The 26,451-nt window shown below is 39.6% G+C and overlaps 1 protein-coding gene across 1 annotated transcript in view; it reads right to left on the bottom strand.

The window, feature by feature from the left end:
• LOC125239966 (protein slit) overlaps window positions 1-26,451 on the bottom strand; it is a 298,636-nt gene that overhangs the window by 140,092 nt on the left and 132,093 nt on the right. Inside the window, exon 2 of the mRNA XM_048147759.1 lies at window positions 2,955-3,118. Coding sequence (XP_048003716.1) covers window positions 2,955-3,100 — 146 coding nt within the window. The 5' untranslated portion in view covers window positions 3,101-3,118. The remainder of the gene's footprint in view (window positions 1-2,954; window positions 3,119-26,451) is intronic.

Below are 26,451 nucleotides of genomic sequence, written 5' to 3'. Positions count from 1 at the left end.
TGAGGATGGCTTCAAACTATCTAATGTATGGAATCCAGTGATTTGTTTGTGTAAAAAAACCGGTGAAGTCAGAATTGAACAAACGTAGTGACACTGTGAGTGTAGTGTGTTTGGACAGACCATCGAGTGTGAATGCGACCAGTGGTAACGCTGAAAGTGAACGCAGCCGACGCGCGCAAAGGAGGGTAGATCACGCGCTGTCTATGCAACTTTAACATCCACCCGCCTTCGTCAGTTTTCCGTGATCATGATGCATGCAACTGCGTCGAAATATCGGGAGCTCGACAAAAATCAAAAAGGTAATCACGGTCTATATCCCGGTCAGTATAAGTCTAATGAAAATAACCGTGAATCATTCAAAACTCCAATTCCCGTTTAATTCTAATTAACACAAGTCAAATTATATTCTATTGAAAATATTTCAACTTGTGCTATCTTAAAGTAGTCACACCACTATATATATATAAATTAAAACCGAAATAAATTACACATATGAAAGAAAAAGTGACCAAGGCCTCCAGTGCCTGAAACAGGCATCTGCCACGATTGCAGGGTACGGTCAGTACGCTGGTTCGCTTCCAGCCTCAGGCACTGGAGGCCTTGGTCACTTTTTCTTTCATATGTGTAATTTATTTCGGTTTTAATTCCCGTTTAGTTTGTACATTTGGATCACGTCTCCGATTTTGATAAAAATTGGTTGGCTGATAGAGTCCATGATGCTGATCAAGATCCACTAGTTTGTATGAAACCTTCCTTTTTTGTTACCAGATTTCTATACATTTTGGGTAACAAAAAAGTTTCATACAATCAACATAGGACATTTTGGGAAACCTATTGGATCTTGCTCAGCATCATGGACTCTATCAGCCTACCAATTTTTATCCAAATCGGAGACGTGATCCAAATGTACAAACTTAACGGGAATTGCTGAATTCGAGCCCTACACCCCAGCAGAGCGTAACAAGATGTAAAGAAGAGAGACTCCGCTAAATAGCTGAATGGGTTTCGACTGTGGTTTCGATGCCAACATGTCCCATCACTATTCTATTCACGCATTGTAGGGCCCCGCGACCGTGTTTGTGCAAATCGCTGGCAATTCGTGGTAAATTCAAATTTGCGGTTATTTTTATAGTTATTGTTATACTGTATGTTATTGGTTAACGGAACTAAACTGAAGTTTGTTAAAGTTACTTGTAGGGAAGGCGATTCGTCCCAGTCCATATTGTTAGTAAAATGTAGGGGAAATTCGATGACGGGCGGGCCACGCTCAGTGTAGGGTCTTTCAAAAAGTGTTCAACCTATCAAGTTCAAAATAATTTCCCTAAAAAGTCTTTATAAAGTTCTACTTTTGTCATTGTTTTCATATTTTTTTAAACTTATGGTTCAGAAGTTAGAGGGGGGCCACATTTTTTTTCCTTTAGTAGCGATTATTTCCGAAAACATGAGCATTATCAAAAAATGATTTTAGTAAACCCCTATTCATTTTTAAATACCTATCCAACAATATATCACACTCCCCACTTTACGTGTAAGGGTAGTGTAATATGTGCATCGGTGGCAAGATTCTTACTGAGCAATACGTGTCGCTGAAGTACTAAGTTACTAATATCCCATGAGCAATAGATGGCGCTGTATGTTACTCACACTCTATGAGTAATTGATAACGCTGTGTGTTACAATCTATGAGCAATAGATGGCGCTGTATAGACAGCATATAAATGGTACTCACAGTCTGTGCGCGTCTGCAGGCAGCTTCTTGGGCACGTGTAGAAGCGAGCGGTGCGCGCAGTCGGCGGCGGCGGGCCGGCAGCCGCACGCCCAGGGACACACGCGCGCCGGGGGGAGGGACGGAGACGGGGGACGCAGGGCTAGTGCTGGCTTTCTCACGAATATATGCGCGAAGCGCATATGGCACTTAGAGCGCGACACAATAGTGCTATCTCTGTCACTCTTTAATATATGCGCGAAGCGCATATGGAATTTAGGGCCCGACGCAATAGTCACATAGTGCTATCTCTGTCACTCACTAATATATGCGCGAAGCGCATATGACACTTAGAGTGCGACGCATTAGTGTGACTGTCTCTGTCACTCATTTACATCGATATAGTAACTCATAGCCTATGAGCATATGTCGGCAAATTCTTCGAAAATTGTAGACGGTGTCATGTAGGAATGTTTTATAGTTACCCAATATCACAATAGATGTCGCTGTAACTTAAGTTACTAGTCTATGATCAACAGATGTCGCTGTAAGTATGCAAGTTACTAGTCTATGATCAACAGATGGCGCTGTAAGTTACTCACAGTCTGTGCGCGTCTGTAGGCAGCTTCTTCGGCACGTGCAGCAGCGAGCGGTGCGCGCAGTCGGCGGCGGCGGGCCGGCAGCCGCACGCCCAGGGACACGCGTGCGCGCGCGCGCACGCCAGCGAGGAGGGAGTGAGATGGGTGACACAGGGCTAGTGCTGGCTCTGTCACGAATATATGCGCGAGGCGCATATGACAGAGCGTGACGCATTAGTGCTATCTCTGTCACTCTTTAATATATGTATGCGCGAAGCGCATATGGCACTTAGAGCGCGACGCAATAGTGATATCTCTGTCACTCTTTAATATATGCGCGAACCGCATATGGCACTTAGAGCGCGACGCAATAGTGATATCTCTGTCACTCTTTAATATATGCGCGAACCGCATATGGCACTTAGAGCGCGACGCAATAGTGCTACCTCTGTCACTCTTTAATATATGCGCGAAGCGCATATGACAGAATGCGACGCATTAGTGTGACTGTCTCTGTCACTCATTTATATCGATATAGTAACTCATAGCCTATGAGCATATGTCGGTAAATTATTTTATAGTTACCCAATATCACAGTAGATGTCACTGTAAGCACTTAAGTTACTAGTCTATGATCAACAGATGGCGCTGTAAGTATGTAAGTTACTCACAGTCTGTGCGCGTCTGTAGGCAGCTTCTTCGGCACGTGCAGAAGCGAGCGGTGCGCGCAGTCGGCGGCGGCGGGCCGGCAGCCGCACGCCCAGGGACACGCGTGCACGCGCGCGCACGCCAGCGCTAGGAGCAAGAGCAGACGCATGGCTAGGTCATGGTGGCGCTGTAACAAAGAAATAAAACATAGAGCAATGAGTTCCCTGGGTACGAAACGCTACGCTAGTATAAATATCTATCTCTATTGCTCTTGCGTATTGGCGCGACAGAGCTAGACTACCTTTCGCGGCGTTTCGTTTTCGTTTCGCGTCGAAGAAATGCCTCGGAGAAGGCCTGGAGAGGTTTTCCCGTGGATCTACGGTTTGAAGTGTACTGATTTCTAAAGGGTCGGCAACGCCACAGTATAATAAGCTCCCCGCTGAAAGTGCCGCCCACCCCTCTCGGTTACCTCAAAGTTGCCGCCTGTCAAAAACGCGAACAGTCGACCTGTCATATTTCACTCATACAAGCATAGTAGGGTGAATTTCTCAGCGTGATTTTTTTGTGGCGGAGCTGATAATCATTGTGTGGGCTAATTATTTCCGGGTTTTTATTTTTAGGGTTCCGTAGTCAACTAGGAACCCTTATAGTTTCGCCATGTCTGTCTGTCCGTCCGTCCGTCCGTCCGCGGATAATCTCAGTAACTGTTAGCACTAGAAAGCTGAAATTTGGTACCAATATGTATATCAATCACGCCAACAAAGTGCAAAAATAAAAAATGGAAAAAAATGTTTTATTAGGGTACCCCCCCTACATGTAAAGCGGGGGCTGATATATTTTTTCATTCCAACCCCAACGTGTGATATATTGTTGGATAGGTATTAAAAAATGAATAAGGGTTTTTTAAGATCGTTTTTTGATAATATTAATATTTTCGGAAATAATCGCTCCTAAAGGAAAAAAAGTGCGTCCCCCCCTCTAACTTTTGAACCATATGTTTAAAAAATATGAAAAAAATCACAAAAGTAGAACTTTATAAATACTTTCTAGGAAAATTGTTTTGAACTTGATAGGTTCAGTAGTTTTTGAGAAAAATACGGAAAACTACGGAACCCTACACTGAGCGTGGCCCGACACGCTCTTGGCCGGTTTTTTTTATGAAAACCAATCCTAAAATACTACCTTCGGCAACATTGCAAATTGTTACAAGTGTTATGTATATTTATTTAAAAATAATTTTCCATCGAAATTCTAATTTTGGTGTAGCGTCCAGAGCCTATTTTTAGCGGATTATTGCTATGGTAAATCCAGTAAATCCGCAGCTGTAAAGAAAACTTGCCATAACTTCATTCTTTATTACATTAAGTATATTTTAAGATGACATAAGTCAATATTATTATACAATTTGACACTTATAACTGAGCACCAAAAGTTGTCCGGGGGAAAGAACCAATTTTGGTGGTAAGTATTGAAATCATTTTTATGGTTAAACGAGACGCAGCAAGACGAACAAACGTGTCGTAAACTCGTAACATGACCATTCAGGTTCGTTCCTGCATTTAGACATGACACAAGTGTCATACCTTGCTGGATTGGTCCGCCCCACACAAAAATATCTAATTTTGGTGGGTCGTAATACTTTTTCCACCAAAATTGCATAAATTTTGGTGGTGAACAAATTGAGGGCAGTAACGTTTTTGTTTCTATTTGAATAGTATTTATTACATTTTAAAAGTTTATTATTTCAAGTAGAAAATAATAGAAAAATGAATAAAAGGCTTTATTTTTGATTTTATTTTTTATTTTTGTGGGTAGTCCAATTTTGGTGGCGACCATGTCATTGAAATCGTAATTTCTCTTAAACTACTTATTATAATGAAAGATCATTGATACATAACATTGGTAATAATTAGTTATGTTATGTAACATCAGTACATAAATTCAACAAAAATTACAAAACTAAAAAAATCCACCAAAATTAGGCAAATTTCGAGTATGTTGAAATCCACCCAGTACGCGTTCACCTACACGAGCTTATACTGTGTGCTAGGAACGCGCCTCTTTCATACGAGTATATTTGATCGTCAGTGTCCGAAGTGTGGCAACGCGCAAGTATAAACGATCAACCAAGTCTTTTCTAGTGCAAAGATTTGGTTGACCGATGTATAAATAAATAAATAAATAGGTATTATAGGACATTCTTACACAGATTTACTGAGGCCCATGGTAAGCTCAAGAAGGCTTGTGTTGTGGGTACTCAGACAACGATATATAGAATATATAAATACTTATATACATACATAGACAACATCCATGACTCAGGAACAAATATCTGTGCTCATCAAACAAATAAATGCCCTTTTTTATACTACGACGGTGGCAAACAAGTATACGGTCCGCCTGATGGAAAGCGGTCACCGTAACCTATGGACGCATGCAACTCAAAGAGTGTCACATGCGCGTTGCCACCCCATTAGAAACCGGCTTCGAACCCGGTATAAAGTACAATCTTAAGTATTGCTTATTACAGTAAAACAAACGTACTATATGTACATAATATTATGCAAGCATACACCATTAAACGTTCATAGTAAATCATGCGTTCCGGCCACCACACTTTAAGATACAGGGGGATTGGGAAAATATTCACCCTAATGACAAGTTTCTAATTTCCGGGGATTTTAATATGAGTAATATTGAATGGCTGACCCATGATTCGTACTTAACCCCCGCAAACTACACAACACATGAAGAGCGCGGTTTTATTGACGATTTGAATTTGCTTAACTTGAACCAGTATAATGGGGTTCGAAATCGCTACAACAAAACTTTAGATTTAATATTATCGAACGATATCGTGTATGTTGAGAATTGCTCTGATCCCCTAGTACCAATAGATCCTCACCATGAAGCATTAATTATTTCATTGCAATTTTCTGTGCTAAAATCTATTAGACCGGCATCGCGCTTTAAATATTATTTCAATAAGGGTGATTATATATCTATTAATAATGAGTTACTTCTGGTTAACTGGATTAACGAATTCTCGTGGCGATCGCTTGACCAGTGCGTTGAGTTTTTTTATTCTACTTTCAAAAGACTAAGAGATAAGTATATTCCCCATAAGGTCTTAAGCGCGAGCGCTTTTCCTCCATGGTACTCAGCTGCTTTAATAAAGGTTATTAAGGAAAAAAATAAGTATTTGAAAAAGTATAAAATTTATAACAATAAGTCAGATTATAACTCTTTTTGTATTTTAAGAGACCGTGTTAAAAGACTCGAGCGGGAATGTTATCTGTCATATATGCACCGAATTGAATGTAATATTACTCGCAATCCTAAGCAGTTCTGGACCTACATTAAGTCGCGTAGTAGTTCTCACGGTATACCTAGTTCTTTAAAATACGGTGACATAGTCATTTCAAGTGGTACAGATATTTGCAATGCATTCTCTGACTACTTCTTCAAAACCTTTTCCGCGCCCAATAGTGGTTCAGACACAATATCGTTTAGTAGTGATTCTAACTCACCAGCCGAAATATTTAATATCGAAGTAAATCCTGATTTACTTTTCCGATTACTTCTTAATCTTGATCCTTCTAAATCAGCTGGTCCTGATGAACTTCCGGCTCTGTTTTTAATAAACTGCGCTAAAGGACTATTGAAGCCTATTGAGTTACTGTTTAAGCGGTCACTGAGCGAGTGTGTTGTTCCGAATATTTGGAAGTCCGCATTCATTACCCCTGTGCACAAAAAAGGGTCTAAGTTAGAAATAATTAATTATAGACCTATATCCAAACTGTGTATCTTATCAAAAGTTTTGGAAAAAATAGTATACGCACAAGTTTATGATGCTATTAAACACTCTCTGAACCAAAATCAACATGGTTTTATGCAACGCAAATCGACAGTATCTAACCTAGTGTTGTTAAACGATTTTGTTACAAGGGCAATGGACGATGGTAATCAGGTTGATGTCATTTACACTGATTACAGTAAAGCGTTTGATCGTATTGACCACAGGTTACTTATTGTCAAACTTCAACGCATAGGTATAAGTGGCGACCTGTTGAGGTGGTTTTCTTCGTATATTGACAACCGATCCCAAGCAGTCGTTGTGAGTAACTACGTTTCTGGTTGGGTAAATGTTCCAAGTGGTGTTCCACAAGGATCTTTGCTCGGTCCCTTGCTCTTCAACATATTTGTCGATGACATCTCTGTATGCTTTAGGTTTTCTAAGTTGCTTTGTTTCGCTGACGATATGAAAATTATTGCTGAGATTAAATCAGTTCGGGAAGTGGCTCTTGTTCAAACCGATCTTGACCGTCTTGGTATATATTGTAGAGATAACAAATTAGATCTTAACCCTTCCAAATGTCATGTAGTTACTTTCTCTCGTCAGCGATCATTGATTATGTCTGTTTATGCCTTAAATAATCAAAATTTATTGAGAGTATCTTTCCTAAAGGATCTAGGCGTAGTTCATGATTCTAAGTTACTATTTGATTCTCACGTGGACAGCATCGTGAAGAGCGCTACCAAGTCCCTTGGGTTCATAATGCGCAGCTCTTCTGAATTTAAACAAGCTAAGACGTTGAAAATCCTATATTGTTCATTCGTACGAAGCAAACTTGAGTACGCATCCCAGGTCTGGAACCCCTGTTACAATATTTATATAGACAGGATCGAGCGGATACAGAGAAAATTTATTAAGTTTTTATGTTTTAAATTAAGTACTCCTTATAACTCATCTCAGTATGTTAGTGTATGCAAAAAACACCATATGTTGCCTTTGTATCACCGTCGGGAAATCGCTGACACTACTTATTTCCTAAAAATCACTAGCGGCAGCGTTGATTGCCCTGATCTGCTTGGTAGTATTATGTTCAACACTCCCAATAGGGTTAAAAGGTACAATCCACCTATTTCGATTCCCTTTGCGTCCTCGAACTACAGACGTAACAGTTTCCTCGTTCGCGCAGCTAGAACACTTAACAGGCTATCTAGAGAGCACGATATTGACGTATTTAATGCAAATACCCAGGCTATACGGCGTAATTTAACTCTTAAATTCTTTATGTGAGCTTGCCTTTTAATTTTTATTTTTTGTTTTCTTTTCTATTTCGTATGCTTGATGATTTTTCTTCTTTTTAATCTTCCCGGTTTTTTCTTTTGTTTCGCATCTGTATTAACACTAGATTTATGTACTTGTCTAGTCTAAGCATATTTGTATACCTACTTGTAATACCTAATACCTAGTGAAGTTAATTTCTATAAGATTTCTATCGGTGAGAACCTGTAATTGGCCTCTTGTTTCTATTGTTTCTGTTAACATGTTTCATGTGCTGTTGGTTTTCCAATAAATAAATAATAAAATAATAAAAAATAAAAATATTTATCGTAGATAATTTACGATTTCACATCGGTTTAGTACAGACAGCTTTCGAAATAATGACCCACAAAATTCAAATTTTGAAAAAAAAAAAAACCTGGCATGAAAATCGGTCCACTGATTTTCATGATACATTTGCTAAGAACACTCCCGACTAACTCAGCTTTCAAACAAAAAAAAACTAAATCTTAATCGGTATCCGTTCGGGAGCTACGATTCCACAGACAGACACGACAAACTTATAACACCTCGTCGTTTTTGCGTCGGGGGTTAAAAAATAGAATATTTACGAAACGATGCGTGAAAGTGTCGGCGGCAGATATACAGGGTGTAAACCTAATATGGGCGAACCTCTTAACGGTGGTGAGTACAGGACATAAAAAATGGAATTGGATAACTTTTAATTTTAGAACAAAACGGGACTTAATCGCGTAAACACTCCCACACACCGGCTGATGTCGTGAGTGTTGTGTGTAGGCAAAGTGACAACCCTAGCGCAAAAGTGAATAATCAAGAACAAGTGCGGGTAGTTCGAGAAACTCGCGCGGCTAGAAGATGTTGATGCAATTCCTCGCCAGTCTACCCGTGACCACGAACATAATGTGATGTTCGAAACGTCGGGCCTAATATAAATGTAAGTGTTTACGCGATTAAGTCCCGTTTTGTTCTAAAATTATGGATAACTTTTACTTAAAATTTAAATTTTTTTTTATCCATACAAAATAATTCAGCCCGCAACGTAATGCAAACACACTCGCGTTAACCGCGCGTTGACAGTTGTCATTGATTGTCATCGCAACCACGTTTACAGTACATTGCTGCTGGGAAATTTTTCAAAAATTCATTATGGGGTGAAAATTAAAAGTAACTCAAAAACACTTCTTAATTAATGATAACAATATTGAATTATATGCTTGGTTTCATTTATCGCCCTTATTAGGTTTACGCGCTGTATATGTATTTCATACAAGTCATATAACATCAAATTTGAAAGTGTAGTTTAAGAATGAGTGCATGTGAAGTTTCTTTAGTTTTATCCCTGACACACTCAATCACCAATATATCACGATCATTATTAATTCAAACAGTATAAGGTTATATTTGCAAAGAGGATCGAGTTGTCGTTCACAGATTAGGGTACCTACTTGAAAAATTTTTGGAAAATAATACGCTACCAGATAGGTTTAAACTAGTTTAAAGACTAAAGAATCTCAGCAGATTTCGAAAAATGACTAAGCAGTGGCTGATAAATAAATGTTATTATAGTTTAAATGATTTTTTAATGACAATGATACTGATTATTTAGAATAAGGACTTAATATAATTCTTAATTTTATTGTGTTTTGTGTATTTCTATTTGTAAATGACGATCCTTATTGGGAGAAAATATTCATTTTATTATTTTCAATTTATAATGTAATTTTCGACGATCATGATGAGAAGATAAACATAACTTTGGCATGTAACAAATTTATAGTGTAATTTTTATCATGAAATAAAGAAATCTAATCTAATCTAATCTAATAGGTGTATAATGATAATTTTAATTTTTAGTTGAGTAAGTAGTAGATAGTGGAGTTAGTAGATAGTGGACTTAATTTGTGTATTCCAGCGTGGTAGGGTTTGGAGGATAACATTATGAGCTATTAGACCTGCAACCATTGTAACCTAAACTCAACACACAATAAAATATAAAATATTTAATTTCATTTCATTTCAAAAAAAGTGGACAGTCCGATGCCGATTGAAATCGTGGTCACCTCGGTCACCATTACGTCTCGCGATAAGTTAAGTGCGGGTTCGAAGCTCGGGTGCAGCAGATCACCGGCGCACGATTTAAAAATATCGCGTATTGCTTCATGGACGAACACAGAGAACCTCCTATAGACATCTATTACAAGACGACTCGCGGTCGCCAGCCTTCCTAGTATTTGCACTGATATAAGCGCGGGCGCTCGCCGTGCCCGATCAGTATCGACCAAGTAACAGACCCGAAAGCAGCGCGTGTTTTTCGCACAAAAAAATTGGAAAAGGGTATTTTGATGCCTTAAAGATGTCCACCTGTAGTGTGAAATGGTGTGGAAAGGTAACAAGAAGCTCAAATTTAAAAACAGACGGCATTACATTCCACAAATAAGTCATATTTATAATTTATTCAGAGCCGGCATAGGTCAACTTACATTGGCCACTTACGCGTCAGTAGAGGGACAGTCATACTTCTGTCCCTTTTCATCTGGCGCGACTGCCCGCCGTCCTTGAAACGGCCAATCACAGCGCGCTTAACACATTCCCCGCCCGCTCCTCGCACCCCAAACACTGGTGACTCGTATCGCGAACCAAATATACAAGACTGCCACTCTATAGGAGGTGGACGAAGATGTGTAGGTACCTAGATACTTGTAACTGAAAAATATAAATCCTAGTTTTTAACCCCCGACGCCAAAACGACGGAGTGTTATAAGTTTGACGTGTCTGTCTGTGTGTGTGTCTGTCTGTCTAAGTGTGGGTGTATGTCTGTGGCATCGTAGCTCCCGAACGGATGAACAGATTTCGATTTAGTTTTTTTTGTTTGAAAGCTGAGTAAGTTATTTTAAGCGCTGAAGATAACCCTGTATGAAAGAGCGAATACCTCCTAATACAAGTTTTAAACTTAAAAGGAGGATTCGGCCCCTACGCATGTCTACTTTGCTGAAAATAAATAATTTTGAATTTTGAATTTTTTTTTGAATTTTTTGAAGTCGGGAGTGTTAGCCATGTTTCATGAAAATCGGTCTACTATGTCGCGGTCGGGGGTTTTTTAAAAATTCTAATTTTGTGGTTATACAATAGGTAATATCGTCACTACTTTAAAGAAAACTTGTATCTTCGTCTGTCAATGAAAAGAAAATTGTAGTAAGTATGTATGGAATACATATAGACTTACTGCGTTTTAACTTTGAGGAACAGCGTGAGATACGAGATTTTTTAAAAGTAGTGACGATATGTATTATAAAATAACCACAAAATTAAAATTTTGAAAAAACCCCCGACCGCGACATAGTAGACCGATTTTCATGAAACATGACTAAGAACACTCCCGACTAACTAAGCTTACAGACAAATAAAAACTAAATCCAAATCGGTTCATCCGTTCGGGAGCTACGATGCCACAGACAGACAGACAGACACATCAAACTTATAACACCCCGTCGTTTTTGCTTCGGGGGTTAACAATGTGTATCGCGTATGTAGGAAATGAATTCAATACTACACATTTTATGCGATTTTCACGTATTATTATTAGGATGATTCTTATTCGAAAATCGATCTCTGATATCTTTCTGGAGCTTCTTAGTAGACAACAAAACTACGGATCTATAAGACCGTGATCCGCCCTATTTTAATGTATGGGTGTGAGGCTTGGACACTAACACTCAAGGAGGAAAACAGCCTCCTAGTAACATAACGTAAGGTGTTCAGGAAGATTCTGGGACCCGTGAAAAGAGACGATGGTAGTTGGAGAATCGAAATGCCGAAATTGAACATCTTATAGCCGAACCGAATATAATAGGTGAGACCAAGGCACATCGTCTCCGCTGGATGGGTGAGGATCGGGCAGTCAAGAGAGCCTATCTGGGTTGTCCAACTGAACGCCGTCCCGCTGGCCATCCTAAATAGATGGGCAGATAGAGTGGAAGCAGATCTCCGTGAACTCGGCGTTAACGAGGGCTGGCGAGAGGTCGCTCTGGACCGCGAAAAGTGGCGTGCTCTTGTGTTGGAGGCCAAGACTCTCTTTGGGTCGTCGCGCCAACAAAGCAAGTAGTAGTAAGTAAGTATCTCTGGCTATTATTTACATTCCCTGAATGGTGAAAATGTGTGCGATATGTGAATGAGTAGATACTGAATCGGCCGGAGGGAGTTAAGTGAGACGGACAGCCGCCACGCGCCTACAATCGCTTGCAAACTGTTTAACAGTACAGGGTGGCTAGCCGAATGGCACAATCGCTCACGAAACGCTCACGAAACGAAGCGCTAGTAGATATCTATCTCTATCGCGCTTGCGTATTGGCGCGACAGAGCCAGCGGCGTATCGCTTTCGTTTGGCGTCGGAGAAATGCCATTCGGCTACGGGGCCAGGGTGGCTAGCCGAATGCCACAATCGCTCACGAAACGCTCACGAAACGAAGCGCTAGTAGATATCTATCTCTATCGCGCTTGCGTATTGGCGCTGGCTCTGTCGCGCCAATACGCAAGCGCGATAGAGATAGATATCTACTAGCGCTTCGTTTCGTGAGCGTTTCGTGAGCGATTGTGCCATTCGGCTAGCCACCCAGGGTGGAATAGTTATTTGTTATACAAGAGTGCAAAGTTGTATTTTAACGCCGAGTGTGAAATTGAAAAACAAGCAAGCGAAAGGATTCTATACTTGAACCACGAGCGAAGCGAATGGTTCGAGAATAGAATCCTGAACTTGCAAATTTTTAAACACACGAGAAGTAAAATACATTTGCACCCCCCGAGTGTAACACAAAACTTTTCCCCTCACTATAGCGAGATTTATCACTGCTTCCAGTAGTCCCACAGGTGGTAAAATATCGTCATCACAAGATTCACTCATTTTTATCACTTTTAAAGCAGTAAAAATGACTTTATTCAAGGTCAAATTACTTTATCCACTAGTGGATAAAATGCGTTTTTACCCGCTGGTATTGAAGTACAAAACACGTGTTTCCGAGCTAGTGAGGGGAAAATACAATTATTTTTAGTAAATGTGTTTAGGTGTCCAAGAACTTATGCACCAACTCAATAAAAAAAGTATTTGATAGTTGCAGGAAGTTTCGTTTCGTATAACACTGCCATTTCATTTTCTAAATACTTTTGACTGTTCAAATATTCTAATTACACAAAGTGACAAAGAGTATCTCCCCTAAATCAAAATACCTTCACGGTCAAGCAAATCTACACATACTAAAAATTAGATATAGCCCATAGAAGACATCCCCATTTAATTGCTAATGAGTGTAGGACAGAACGCCATGTGTACGCGACAGTACCCTAATGCAATCTGTCGTCGTGATTGGCCCGTAATTGTATCACTTGTGCGTCCCAGTGTACTGCCAATCAAACGCTTTCGAGCTTCGGGCACTTGCAACGGAGTACATGTATGTGTGTATAAGTGTGTACAACTGTACACAGTGTACATTTATGTACATGTGGAAGTTTTCAATGGTTCAGATCACTTGTAGTTAAGTTTGGTGCATTGGGGTAAAATGGCAGTACATTGTGATACAAGGGCGAAAAAGGGGAAGTTCGAAACGAGTGGCGATAAATTAAAACACGACCGGAGGGAGTGTTTTAAATCGACACGAGTTACGAATTTTCTTTTTGCACGTGTATCGGACGACGTTTTCAGTACAGATGGCCGTTTGATGTTTTGATCAGACAAAAAAATGAACCACCTCGCTCTGTGTAAAAAAGCACCATCTGCACTGAAAAATAGGTTAAAGTGCAGGTTAGATCAGGGGCGGCTCACTCCGCGATACTATCGCCGCGCTACAAGTACATCCTAGGGGCCGCGAGTTCGCGGCCTACTCAGGGGTGGCGCGCGTTCTCACCGAATGCATGTTCGCACTTTCTATTGTTACTTTACGTCGCGAGTTTTTTTTAGCGATGTTCGCGTGTGGAATGGCTAATAATACTTACTTAAATAGACATATTGAATAAAATAAATACCATAGGACATTTTTACACAGATCGACTACTGATTAAGTCCCACGGAAAAGTTTAATAAGGCTTGTGATGTTGGAACTTGAACAAAAATATATAAATACAGTATATATACCTAGAAAGTACCCAAGACTTGAATATAATAGAATAACATTTTATGTGAGTATTAATTCGTTTTAATCCATAGGTAACCCTATCACCGGACGCCGCGCACGTGCAGCTCGTTTCTTTGTAAGAATTTTGTAGGTATTTAAAAAGGCGGCATTTCGTGAACATCAAAGCAGTGGGCCTTCTGTACTTGTACTATTATATATTCTGTGGTTAGATTGAAAAACTACGTTTCCTAATTTAGATACCTTCTTGTATTAAACTACTTACAGTAAAAATATATTTCACCACACCAACTGGTAAAGGCTTTCTTTGCTATTCGAAAACAGATAGCAAAATTGCATTTTATCCACAAGGGGGCAAAGTAATTTCATACAAATTTTAACTCGATGTCGTAATCTGGCTGCTAGATTTTACCTAGAAAATGATAATTTTTTAATCATAAATATTGAAGAAATTGATGGATTTGATGTATTTTGATGTTTTATAGTCAGTATTTTGTTCGTGTTGGTGTGGTGAAAAAATGTATGTTTCACTCTGTGGCAAAGTTTAACCTTCGTGCCTTGATACCCTCGCAACGCTCAAGATTCCACTTTTTGAACCACTCGCTACGCTCGCGGCTCAATATTGGAATCTTTCGCTTGCTCAGGTATATTATTGGCACGTGCGGTTAAATAACTACTTTGCCCCTTGTAAAACAAATAACTATTGTTGATTTCCACCCCGATTTTTTTTACTTTTGCTCGATAGAAATATAGTAGGTACCTACACAGTCCTTAAAATCACTTCATATTTTTAGAATTGTAATATTCTAAAATCATTTAATACGGCAAGTAAAAGCTACTAATTCTTATCAGAAAAGTACATCGAAAAAATCCAGTGTCCATCCTATTTTTTTTGTATTAAAAAGTATTACAAAACTGTAGTTTTCTACTCTACTAAGTAAAAATAAATTCGAAATATTCCTAACACGTACAAAAAAAAAACTTGTTTAGTCAACCAACTGTCACTAAAATAGTGAATATAATCCTCTTTTTATTAAATACTGGCCACTTTACCCGGCATCCGAACAATAAAAAAATATAACAGAAGCACTCCGTTCCAATTGAGATTTAAAAAGTTGCTGGCTGCATGACGAGTGGAGAAAAAAAGGCGGCTGTTGACTATGGTTATGAATTTATAAGTATTTTATTGTTAATGGTAGTGTGGTTCTGTATAAAATATAAAGATCGTTTTAAGTGATGTATTTTGCGAGTACGGAACGAGATGAAAGGTAGAGAGTGATTTTTTTAACCCCCGACGCAAAAACGACGGTATGTTATAAGTTTGACGTGTCTGTCTGTCTGTTTGTCTGTCTGTCTGTCTGTGTGTGTGTGTCTGTCTGATTTCTTTTATCTGAAAGCTGAGTTAGTCGGGAGTGTTCTTAGCTATATTTCATGAAAATCGGTCTACTATGTGGGGTTTTTTTCTAAATTTTAATTTCGTGGTTATTAATAACTTTTTCACAGATAAGAGTTAGTGACAAAATTGTTATCTTTAAGCTGTAGGTACAATAATTGTGGTTAATGAACACAAGATGAACGGTAGGCCCCTAATAATTAAGTGACTAAACGATCATTGTTCCGATACTTAGTCGTTTCAGCGAACGATCTCATAGCGAAGAGTCTCGACCAACATCTTAAGAGACTCTCGCTAGGTGGCTGGATCAAGGGCCAGATGCAGAAGGCGGTGATCTTGGACACAGCGCGGATAGTTCGACGGTTCCTCTCTCTGCAGCCCTAACCACCGGCAGCTTGGGCCCTGCCCCGCTGCTGGCGGCACCCTAGGTTAGGTTTTTTATAATATGTTTATATGTTTTTATATTGTTTTGTAAGTGTTTATTTATTTTACTTTTATACTCATATTGTAAAAAACCTAGCTTAAGAAAAGAGATAAATAAATGACAAGTGACTCACTCGTAATATTAATTACTAACGCCTAAAAAAAGTATTGTCAGCTAAAACGTTGCGAATCTTCTATTACTTACATATTTTGTAAAAAAAAAATCATTACATGGAATTGCAATGATAAAATCAGACTGACTGACATATCAACGCACAGCCGAAACCGCTGGTCCTAGAGATTTCAGATTTGGCACGTAGGTTCCTTATATAGTGTAGAGGAGCACTAAGAAAGGATTTTCGAAAATTCACCTCCTAAGGGGGTCAAATGGGGGTTCAAAGTTTGTATGGGGAAACAAGATTAGTTTGACTATTTTATTCGAAACTTCACAGGAGGATTCCTTAAGACATATGACTGAATACGTGTTTCAGGTTTTTTGAAAATTTAACCCCTAAAAGGGTGAAAAGGGGATGATAAAGTCAAAAAATCGATATGGGTATCGTTTTTATGGTTCGCCGGGTCGCTGATCACGATAAATACAACGTTTTTAAAATTTAATGAGGCGGAATTGAAATACCTTCTCCCCTGTTGTGGTGCAATGGGGTTTAACCCTTAATTTGGCAGAGACTCTGGTGACAAAAATTTTCCGATTTTACTTCATATATTGAATAACAGGTGTTTTTAAAGCGTCCGAAAAATATTTAAAAAAATCTAGATTTATTAGTTTTGGAAAAAAAATATGTCCGCCACAGCGGACTCTGCCAAATATTGGGATAAATTAATATGTCCGCTGAGGCGGACACTGCCAAACATACGGTCATTTAAAATAAACAAGTATTTCTTAACATATATTTATTTTAAAAATTAACAAATATAATAATTTTGTATGAAAATCAAACTGACACATATTTATAGTCAAATATCATTATTTTAACTTTTTTCCGACTTTTTGGCCAGGTTGCGCAGGCCGTGATCACGACAGACTGATGTGACAGTTATGTCCCAGCAAAATGTCGTCGAAGATGTAAATAACACAAAACTACCTGAAATTAATTATATCAATGTTCGGGGCAGACAAAGAAATTATAAATTTTGATCTACCCGGTTTTCTTTAATGTTTATTGCCCCTCGCGCGACATGTAACATTCACGATATCCGCGCACTACGTATACCTAAAAGTGCCAAAATTTTAACTGCTTGTTCCAGCACCACACGCTGTTGGATTAAATAAAAAATCTAAGCATAAAAGCAGGCCACCAAAACAAGAAAATCAAAATAATAAACAAAACAATATAATAATTTGTTACAACACGTGTCACCGCAACATTGGCATAGTCCGCCACGGCGGACAAATCGTATTTAGTATATATTTGGCACTGTCCGGTGCGGCGGACAACTTGTTTAGATGATGATTATGAGTATTAGAAATTGAGAAATTAATTGAAAACATAACCACTTGCAACTATTATGTAATATATTTTATTATTTATACAACAGAAATACCCTGTTCTTACAAAAACCAAAAGAAAAACGCATACATATTTTGCTAAAAACAGTTGACTTCTGATGCGGTGCCATCTTGACGAGTAACTGTCAAACGAGTGTTGACAGTGGTCAAATAGTATTTTTATACAAAGCATGTATCATAAAAGAGTCTCTTTCCATATGTTAAATTAAATAAAATTCTACCTAAAAAGCGAAATATTTTTTTTTATCACCTGTCCGTCCCACCGGACTCTGCCAAATTAAGGGATATCAAAAAAATTAAAAGAAGATATTGACTGACTGTCTGACATATCAACACACAGCCGAAACCGCTGGTCCTAGAGATTTCAAATTTAGCACATACGTTCCTTATATGGCGTAGAGGAGCACTAAGAAAGGATTTTTCAAAATTCTCCTCTTAAAAGGGTGAAATGGGGGTTCAAAGTTTGTATCGGAAAACAAGATTAGTTTGACTATTTTATTCGAAACTGCACAAGGGGATTCCTAAAGACATATGACTAAATACATGTTTCTGGTTTTTTGAAAATTTGACCCCTAAAAGGGTGCAAAGGGGGTAAAGTCAAAAACACAATATGGGTATCGTTTTTATGGTTTATCGGGTCGCTGATCATGATAAATACAACGATTTTAAAATTTAATGAGTCGGAAAAGAAATTTTCTCCCCTGTTGTTGTGCGATGGGATTAAAATATCCAAAATAGCCATAAGTATAGCTTTACCTTTTATCTTTACTTCTGGTTCAAGAGATTTCAAATTTGCCACGTAGGTTCCTTATATAGTGTAGAGGAGCACTAAGAAAGGATTTTTCAATGTTCACCTCCTAGCATGATAATTTGACAGGGGCAAGGACAGGGACAGGGACAGGGACAGGGACAGGGACAGGGACAGGGACAGGGACAGGGACAGGGACAGGGACAGGGACAGGGACAGGGACAGGGACAGGGACAGGGACAGGGACAGGGACAGGGACAGGGACAGGGACAGGGACAGGGACAGGGACAGGGACAGGGACAGGGACAGGGACAGGGACAGGGACAGGGACAGGGACAGGGACAGGGACAGGGACAGGGACAGGGACAGGGACAGGGACAGGGACAGGGACAGGGACAGGGACAGGGACAGGGACAGGGACAGGGACAGGGACAGGGACAGGGACAGGGACAGGGACAGGGACAGGGACAGGGACAGGGACAGGGACAGGGACAGGGACAGGAACGGGATAGGGTTAGGGATAGGGATACTGACTGTCTGACATATCAACACACAGCCGAAACCGCTGGTCCTAGAGATTTCAAATTTAGCACATACGTTCCTTATATGGCGTAGAGGAGCACTAAGAAAGGATTTTTCAAAATTCTCCTCTTAAAAGGGTGAAATGGGGGTTCAAAGTTTGTATCGGAAAACAAGATTAGTTTGACTATTTTATTCGAAACTGCACAAGGGGATTCCTAAAGACATATGACTAAATACATGTTTCTGGTTTTTTGAAAATTTGACCCCTAAAAGGGTGCAAAGGGGGTAAAGTCAAAAACACAATATGGGTATCGTTTTTATGGTTTATCGGGTCGCTGATCATGATAAATACAACGATTTTAAAATTTAATGAGTCGGAAAAGAAATTTTCTCCCCTGTTGTTGTGCGATGGGATTAAAATATCCAAAATAGCCATAAGTATAGCTTTACCTTTTATCTTTACTTCTGGTTCAAGAGATTTCAAATTTGCCACGTAGGTTCCTTATATAGTGTAGAGGAGCACTAAGAAAGGATTTTTCAATGTTCACCTCCTAGCATGATAATTTGACAGGGGCAAGGACAGGGACAGGGACAGGGACAGGGACAGGGACAGGGACAGGGACAGGGACAGGGACAGGGACAGGGACAGGGACAGGGACAGGGACAGGGACAGGGACAGGGACAGGGACAGGGACAGGGACAGGGACAGGGACAGGGACAGGGACAGGGACAGGGACAGGGACAGGGACAGGGACAGGGACAGGGACAGGGACAGGGACAGGGACAGGGACAGGGACAGGGACAGGGACAGGGACAGGGACAGGGACAGGGACAGGGACAGGGACAGGGACAGGGACAGGGACAGGGACAGGGACAGGGACAGGGACAGGGACAGGGACAGGGACAGGGACAGGGACAGGGACAGGGACAGGGACAGGGACAGGGACAGGGACAGGGACAGGGACAGGGACAGGGACAGGGACAGGGACAGGAATGGGATAGGGTTAGGGATAGGGATAGGGATATGGATAGGGATAGGGATAGGGATATGGATAGGGATAGGGATAGGGATAGGGATAGGGATAGGGATGGGGATGGGGATGGGGATGGGGATGGGGATGGGGATGGGGATGGGGATGGGGATGGGGATGGGGATGGGGATGGGGATGGGGATGGGGATGGGGATGGGGATGGGGATGGGGATGGGGATGGGGATGGGGATGGGGATGGGGATGGGGATGGGGATGGGGATGGGGATGGGGATGGGGATGGGGATGGGGATGGGGATGGGGATGGGGGGATGGGGATGGGGATGGGGATGGGGATGGGGATGGGGATGGGGATGGGGATGGGGATGGGGATGGGGATGGGGATGGGGATGGGGATGGGGATGGGGATGGGGATGGGGATGGGGATGGGGATGGGGATGGGGATGGGGATGGGGATGGGGATGGGGATGGGGATGGGGATGGGGATGGGGATGGGGATGGGGATGGGGATGGGGATGGGGATGGGGATGGGGATGGGGATGGGGATGGGGATGGGGATGGGGATGGGGATGGGGATGGGGATGGGGATGGGGATGGGGATGGGGATGGGGATGGGGATGGGGATGGGGATGGGGATGGGGATGGGGATGGGGATGGGGATGGGGATGGGGATGGGGATGGGGATGGGGATGGGGATGGGGATGGGGATGGGGATGGGGATGGGGATGGGGATAGGGATAGGGATAGAAATACAGATAAAAATAGGGGACGGGGAAAATAGGGGAGGGACGGGGACAGGGACGGGACGGGGACGGGGACAAAGATAGAGATAGGGACGGGGATAAGAATAGGGATTGGGGTCGGAATAATCGGTCGGCAATCGATATCTAGGCAGTGTTAAATGCAGGTGGCTCAGTGGGAATGGATTAGTAAGTAGGCATCGGCGAGTATCCTGCATCCGTAATAACTATTACATTCAATGTGCTGTAAGAAGATCGTTGTTTGCCTGCCTTTTATATGTTTACGTTTGAAATAAGTATAAGCAAAATGGAAAAAATTGTAAGCGATAATGCAAGGAATTACTTTTTACCCTACCGACCATAGTGTCGAGATACTGCCTATGTGGGTTCCCCAGTATAAATATTTATATAGATAAAATACATACATATTCGTACCTACTACCTACGCTGTGGTCGCTGTGTAACAATTCTACAATCATTGCAAGAATTTTTTTTAAAAACAATAGTAATATGTGTAAGGTACAGTCAGCCAAAAAAGTGGTTTACCACTTTCCGATCAATAGAGTCTAAAAGTGCTAAACCACTTTCTTGGCTGACCGTACAACAAATAGATCAGTTACAATGGCCCCCCAGTCGAGAATTGCCCCGCTTTACCTTAATCGAAATAATCGCGGACAGATGTACCTACAAAGAAACCTACGGATCCAAATGAAAATCTTATTTTTTGTAAACGTTTCAATAAGAATACTTTTATTACGCGGGCGAAGCCGCGGGTAAAAGCTAGTTAAACATATTTCTTCATGATTACCAATCGGTGCAAATTTAGCTTAGTCGCACTTAAATTCATAATGTAAAAGCGGATATAGATACAATTTCAAAAGTTGCATTGTATTCCTTCCTATTTTGTGCAAATTTCTAAATATAATACAGGAGTCCCTTTTCATCCTAAAAGGCGTGAACAAAACAGGACCTACGTCAAGAAAAAAAAAACATTGATGCTTGCGCCTATTCAACTATTCACCTGCCAAAAACCCTTTCAAGCTAAACTGACTTTATTTTCCACAAAGGCTGTGAAATCGGGTAAAAAGGACGGTAGCTCGACCAAAACAAACCCCTGACCCACTTTGGCACAATAATAAAATTCCCGAAACCACTAGCCGCCATCTTGATTGAAATGTCACACCGCCATGTTAAAATTGAAACGTCACATCTAACCTCAAATTCTAATATATACCTTTACAAAAAGTAACAAGGTTTCATGTAAAATTCTAAGTTTTTAAAATATTCCGCTATTTGACTTTTACTAAAACAGTATTGCTAGATAAAACTTTGATCCAAAGAAAATAACGTTTAAATTTGGTTCAAACGCCCTCCATTGTGTCTCGGCTTTTGTGACTGCCAAAGGAACGCTCAAACAAAGCTCGAGGTGTGAATTGAAGTTTGAAAATGGAACAATACAGTTTGACAGCTCAATAGTTTAAAAAAAAACTTTTTATTTTTAACCAGCCATGATTTATGAAGCAAGGCGGTGCCATACAGCCAAGAATTTAATTAACGTGAGAAATTAAATTATTTTAATTGCTCCGTACAGGTTTTTACCGGTTTTCTTATAAGTTAGATTTGTAACGGACGTAAATTAAGTTTATATGAATATTCAAACGTTTATTATGAATATTGATTGGTGTCTGAGCTTTCGAATATCTTTACTTTTAATAGGCGCCACATATTACAGAAGGCGAATCAAAGGAATGCATATTACAATTGATAAGATGAAAAAGAAACAACAGCAATTCCCGTTAAGTTTGTACATTTGGATCACGTCTCCGATTTGGATAAAAAATAATAGGTAGGATGCTGAGCAAGATCCACTCGGTTTCCCAAAATGTCCGAGGTTGATTGTATAGACCTTTCCTTTTTTGTTACCGAAAGTGTATATAAATCTGGTAACAAAAAAAGAAGGTTTCATACAAACTACATAGGACTTTTTGGAAAACCTAGTGGATCTTCGTAGCTCAGCATCATGGACTCTATCAGCCTACCAATTTTTATCAAAATCGGAGACGTGATCCAAATGTACGACTACAAACTTAACGGGGATTGCTGACGTGTGTTAATACTATTATAGTCCAACAAATTATTTTACTAGAGCTATACTAAGCTAAGTTAGTGACGATTTTAAAAGCCCCGTCGGTATTATTTTAAGCGTTAAACTTGTATAAAAATTTAATTATGACGTCAGCAGCCTGTTTTATAATCATAATTGAACAATAATATAACCTACCCAAGGTTATAAAGTTTTTTGAAGATAGGCAAATAATATATTTTTCCCCTCACTAGCTCGGAAACATGTGTTTTGTCCTTTAATTCCAGCGGGTAAAAACACATTTTATCCACTAGTGGGTAAAGTAATTTGACCTTGAATAAAGCCAAATTAACTGCTTTAAAATTGATAAAAGTAGGTGAATCTAGTAATAAAGATGATTTACCACCTGTTGAACTACTGGAAGCAGTGATAAACGCATTTTTTGCGTTGTAGTTTCCTCGCTATAGTGAGGGGAAAAGTTTTGTGTTACACTCGGGTGCAAATGTATTTTACTTCTCGTGTGTTAAAAATCTCGCAAGTTCAGGATTCTATTCTCGAACCACTCGCTTCGCTCGTGGTTCAACTATAGAATCCTTTCACTTGCTCGTTTTTCAATTCCACACTCGGCGTTAAAATACAATTTTGCCCCCTTGTATAACAAATAACTATTTCCCCTCACTAGCTCAGAAACACGTGTTTTGTCTTTGTCCTTTAATACCAGCGGGTAAAAACTAGGGATGTACCGACTAGTCGCCGACTAGTCGGGAAAGCCGACTATCCGGCCACATTTGTAGTCGGCGATTAGTCGGCGACTAGTCGGCAAAAAGGGCCGATTAGTCGGCACTTCATTAGTGATAGAAAAAAAGTACAAAATTAAATTACCAGCTGAAAATTATGGTTGCATTATGTAGCTATTAGTAATTCCTTTTTTTGCCAAAACAATAAATATCTGTTATCACCACAGAAATAAATTTCCTACCTAGGATTATCGACTTCATAGGCAGGGTCTACTCTACCCACTAAGCCAAGCCGGTTGTTAAAAATGGAAAATGTATATAAATATTGTCATGAACCTTTGAACATCTGTAAAAAATCATGAAAAGCGCGAACGAAATGACATTCAAAATGTGAATTTATCGAAAATTATGTTCTGGCCGACTAGCCGACTAGTCGGCCGACTAATCGGCCACCCAAGCGGCGACTAGTCGGTAGTCGGCCTAGTCGGCCAAATCAATAGTCGGTACATCCCTAGTAAAAACGCATTTTATCCACTAGTGGGTAAAGTAATTTGACCTTAAATAAAGTCAAATTAACTGCTTTAAAATTGCTAAAAGTAGGTGAATCTAGTAATAAAGATGATTTACCACCTGTGGAACTACTGGAAGCAGTGATAAACGCATTTTTTGCGTTGTAGTTTCCTCGCTGTAGTGAGGGGAATATATTTTTCTGATAGAATACGTTATAACGATCACGGAAAGGTGGCCCTTTTATTTTTATTTCGTATAATTCATTTTTTACATTTTTTTAAGTGACCGAAATGAAATTTAATAGTAAACGCCGCGTAGTAGGTGACAACACGCCTTTGCGCGTACTAAATGTATGAACATAACATAACATAACATACAATCACGCCTGTATCCCATGAAGGGGTAGGCAGAGCACATGAAACTATTCAAGTTTCAGTGCCACTCTTGGCAAATAAAGGGTTGAAAGAAAACGAAATGTATGAAATTAGAAAAAAATGGCGATGTCAACTGTCAGTGTCACTTAGCGGTCATTGGTGTTTTTTTCTATTTTTTTACAATTAGCACGCGCCAAGGCATTGTCACCTCATCTGCTATTAAATTCCATTAATTTTATTTAAGTCGATACCTACCTAAATAGGTACTCAAAGCAGTGAAAAGTTTGAGGTCCAAGGAAGAACTTACATGTCATAACATAATGCAATGCCCTCTCAGGGCGCCATGTCGCTCTATTTTAATGAAATGTAACAACTCTACGTGTACCATGGTTCGCAATAAAGATATTCTATTCTATTCTAATGTTTATAACCCGCATTATATCACACGGACACAAAAGCTCCGCTATCTAATAAAAAGAATATTCGATACAGAAATGTCATAAAAGAAATTTCCAAATACGGGAAATGACATTTTATTGCCTCGTTAAGTTATTGACCAATTGACAGGTGGTCAGGAAACTGTTATTATCTGTCAACAAGTTTACCGATTGGGTTATCAACTGTCAGATCTGTTGACCGTCATAGATAAACTGTGTTTAGAATTTAATATAAATCAATTCCTTGCTTACATTAGTGCGCGGCAGCGACATAAAATTGCATATCAGCAATCCAAAACAGCCTTGCGTGTGCAAAGAGTGTTTACGGGATGGCACCTAAAATTTACAATAAGTTACCTAACTCAATAAGGGAATCTGAAATGCCGCTATTTAGGAAATATATATTGGATTTGTTGGTGCAAAATGCTTTTTTACTCTATAAAAGAATATTTAACCTATATGCCGCACATGTATTAATTAAATATAAGCAATTGTAGGGTATTTATTATGCATGCTGCATGATAGTCATAAATTCTAGTCATAGTTATAAGAAACGCTGTATGAAACTAGTTTTCTATAAGATTTTGCATGACCTTTAGCTGGCTGAATACAATGCACTTTACATTTGTTTGATACCATCTACTTGACTGTATTCTTGCAAATAAACGATTTGATATTTGTTTAAACTGATTAACAGGGAGCGTACTTTTCATGCCGATGACATTAATCTGACGTCACGCTCCGTATAGGTGATCACAAATAGTTTTATTGTAAATTATTAATCATTAGTCGTCAATCATATTAATCGTATACAAATTACTTCAAATACAGTAGTCCATTTACATGTGGCATAAATAATACCTACTTGAAATGTGAAACGTGAATAAAATTATTTGATTTGTTTTTATAAATAAATTTAATTAAATAGTATTGTTAACACATTACAAGAAATACGTAGAAAAGAGAATTTCTCTCTAACGTAAAGCACACCATCCTTCTTGCATTCATTACCATGCAAAGAAATTCATAACTTAAAATGATTGATGACTAATGATTAATAATTAACAATAAAATAATTTGTGTTCACCCTATATGGAGCGTGACGTCAAATTGATGTCATCGGCACGAAAAGTACGCTCCCTGCTGATTAAAATTGCAGGGGCGATGGTTTCATTCCCATAGAAAAATACCTTCCAATAGAAAAATGCGGAAAAGTTTTGATAATTGTGGGCGCGGAGGGTTCTCCTCTTACAAAATTTCTTAAATTTATTAAAGGTTTGTTTGGCGAAAGTGATAGTAACTGTGTTCTCTCTTTACGATTCAATTGATCTTTTTTTGTAGGCATATTTGTTACTAGCTATTGCCCGCGGCTTCGCTCGCGTTAGAAAGACACCAAAAGTAGCCTATGTCACTCTCCATCCCTTCAACTATCTCTAGTTAAAAAATCACGTCAATTCGTCGCTCCGTTTTGCCGTGAAAGACGGACAAACAAACAGACAAACTTTCCCATTTCTAATATTATTATGGACTTAAAGTGAACTGAGCTTCAAATAAGCATAGAAAAATACCTAAATAGACCTTAAAATGTTACCTATCCTTCGTTGGTAAATAGTTGCTTATAATTACGACTATGTTAAGTAGAGTCAACCAATTGGAACCAGTTGCCACTGTAGAACTATGTCATAGTGACGTTATAAATCAGATTGTAAGAAATCTCTTACTGTTTGTCATTTTGACATGGTTCCAGAGTGGCCTAGGGTTCCAATTGGTTGACTGTACACCAGCCACCTGGCAACACAGGCTTATAAGATAACGACGTATTCGG

This window comes from Leguminivora glycinivorella, chromosome 26 (genome assembly GCF_023078275.1).
Source record: "Leguminivora glycinivorella isolate SPB_JAAS2020 chromosome 26, LegGlyc_1.1, whole genome shotgun sequence".
NCBI lineage: Eukaryota > Metazoa > Arthropoda > Insecta > Lepidoptera > Tortricidae > Leguminivora > Leguminivora glycinivorella.
This window is presented reverse-complemented; position numbering and strand designations above follow the sequence as displayed.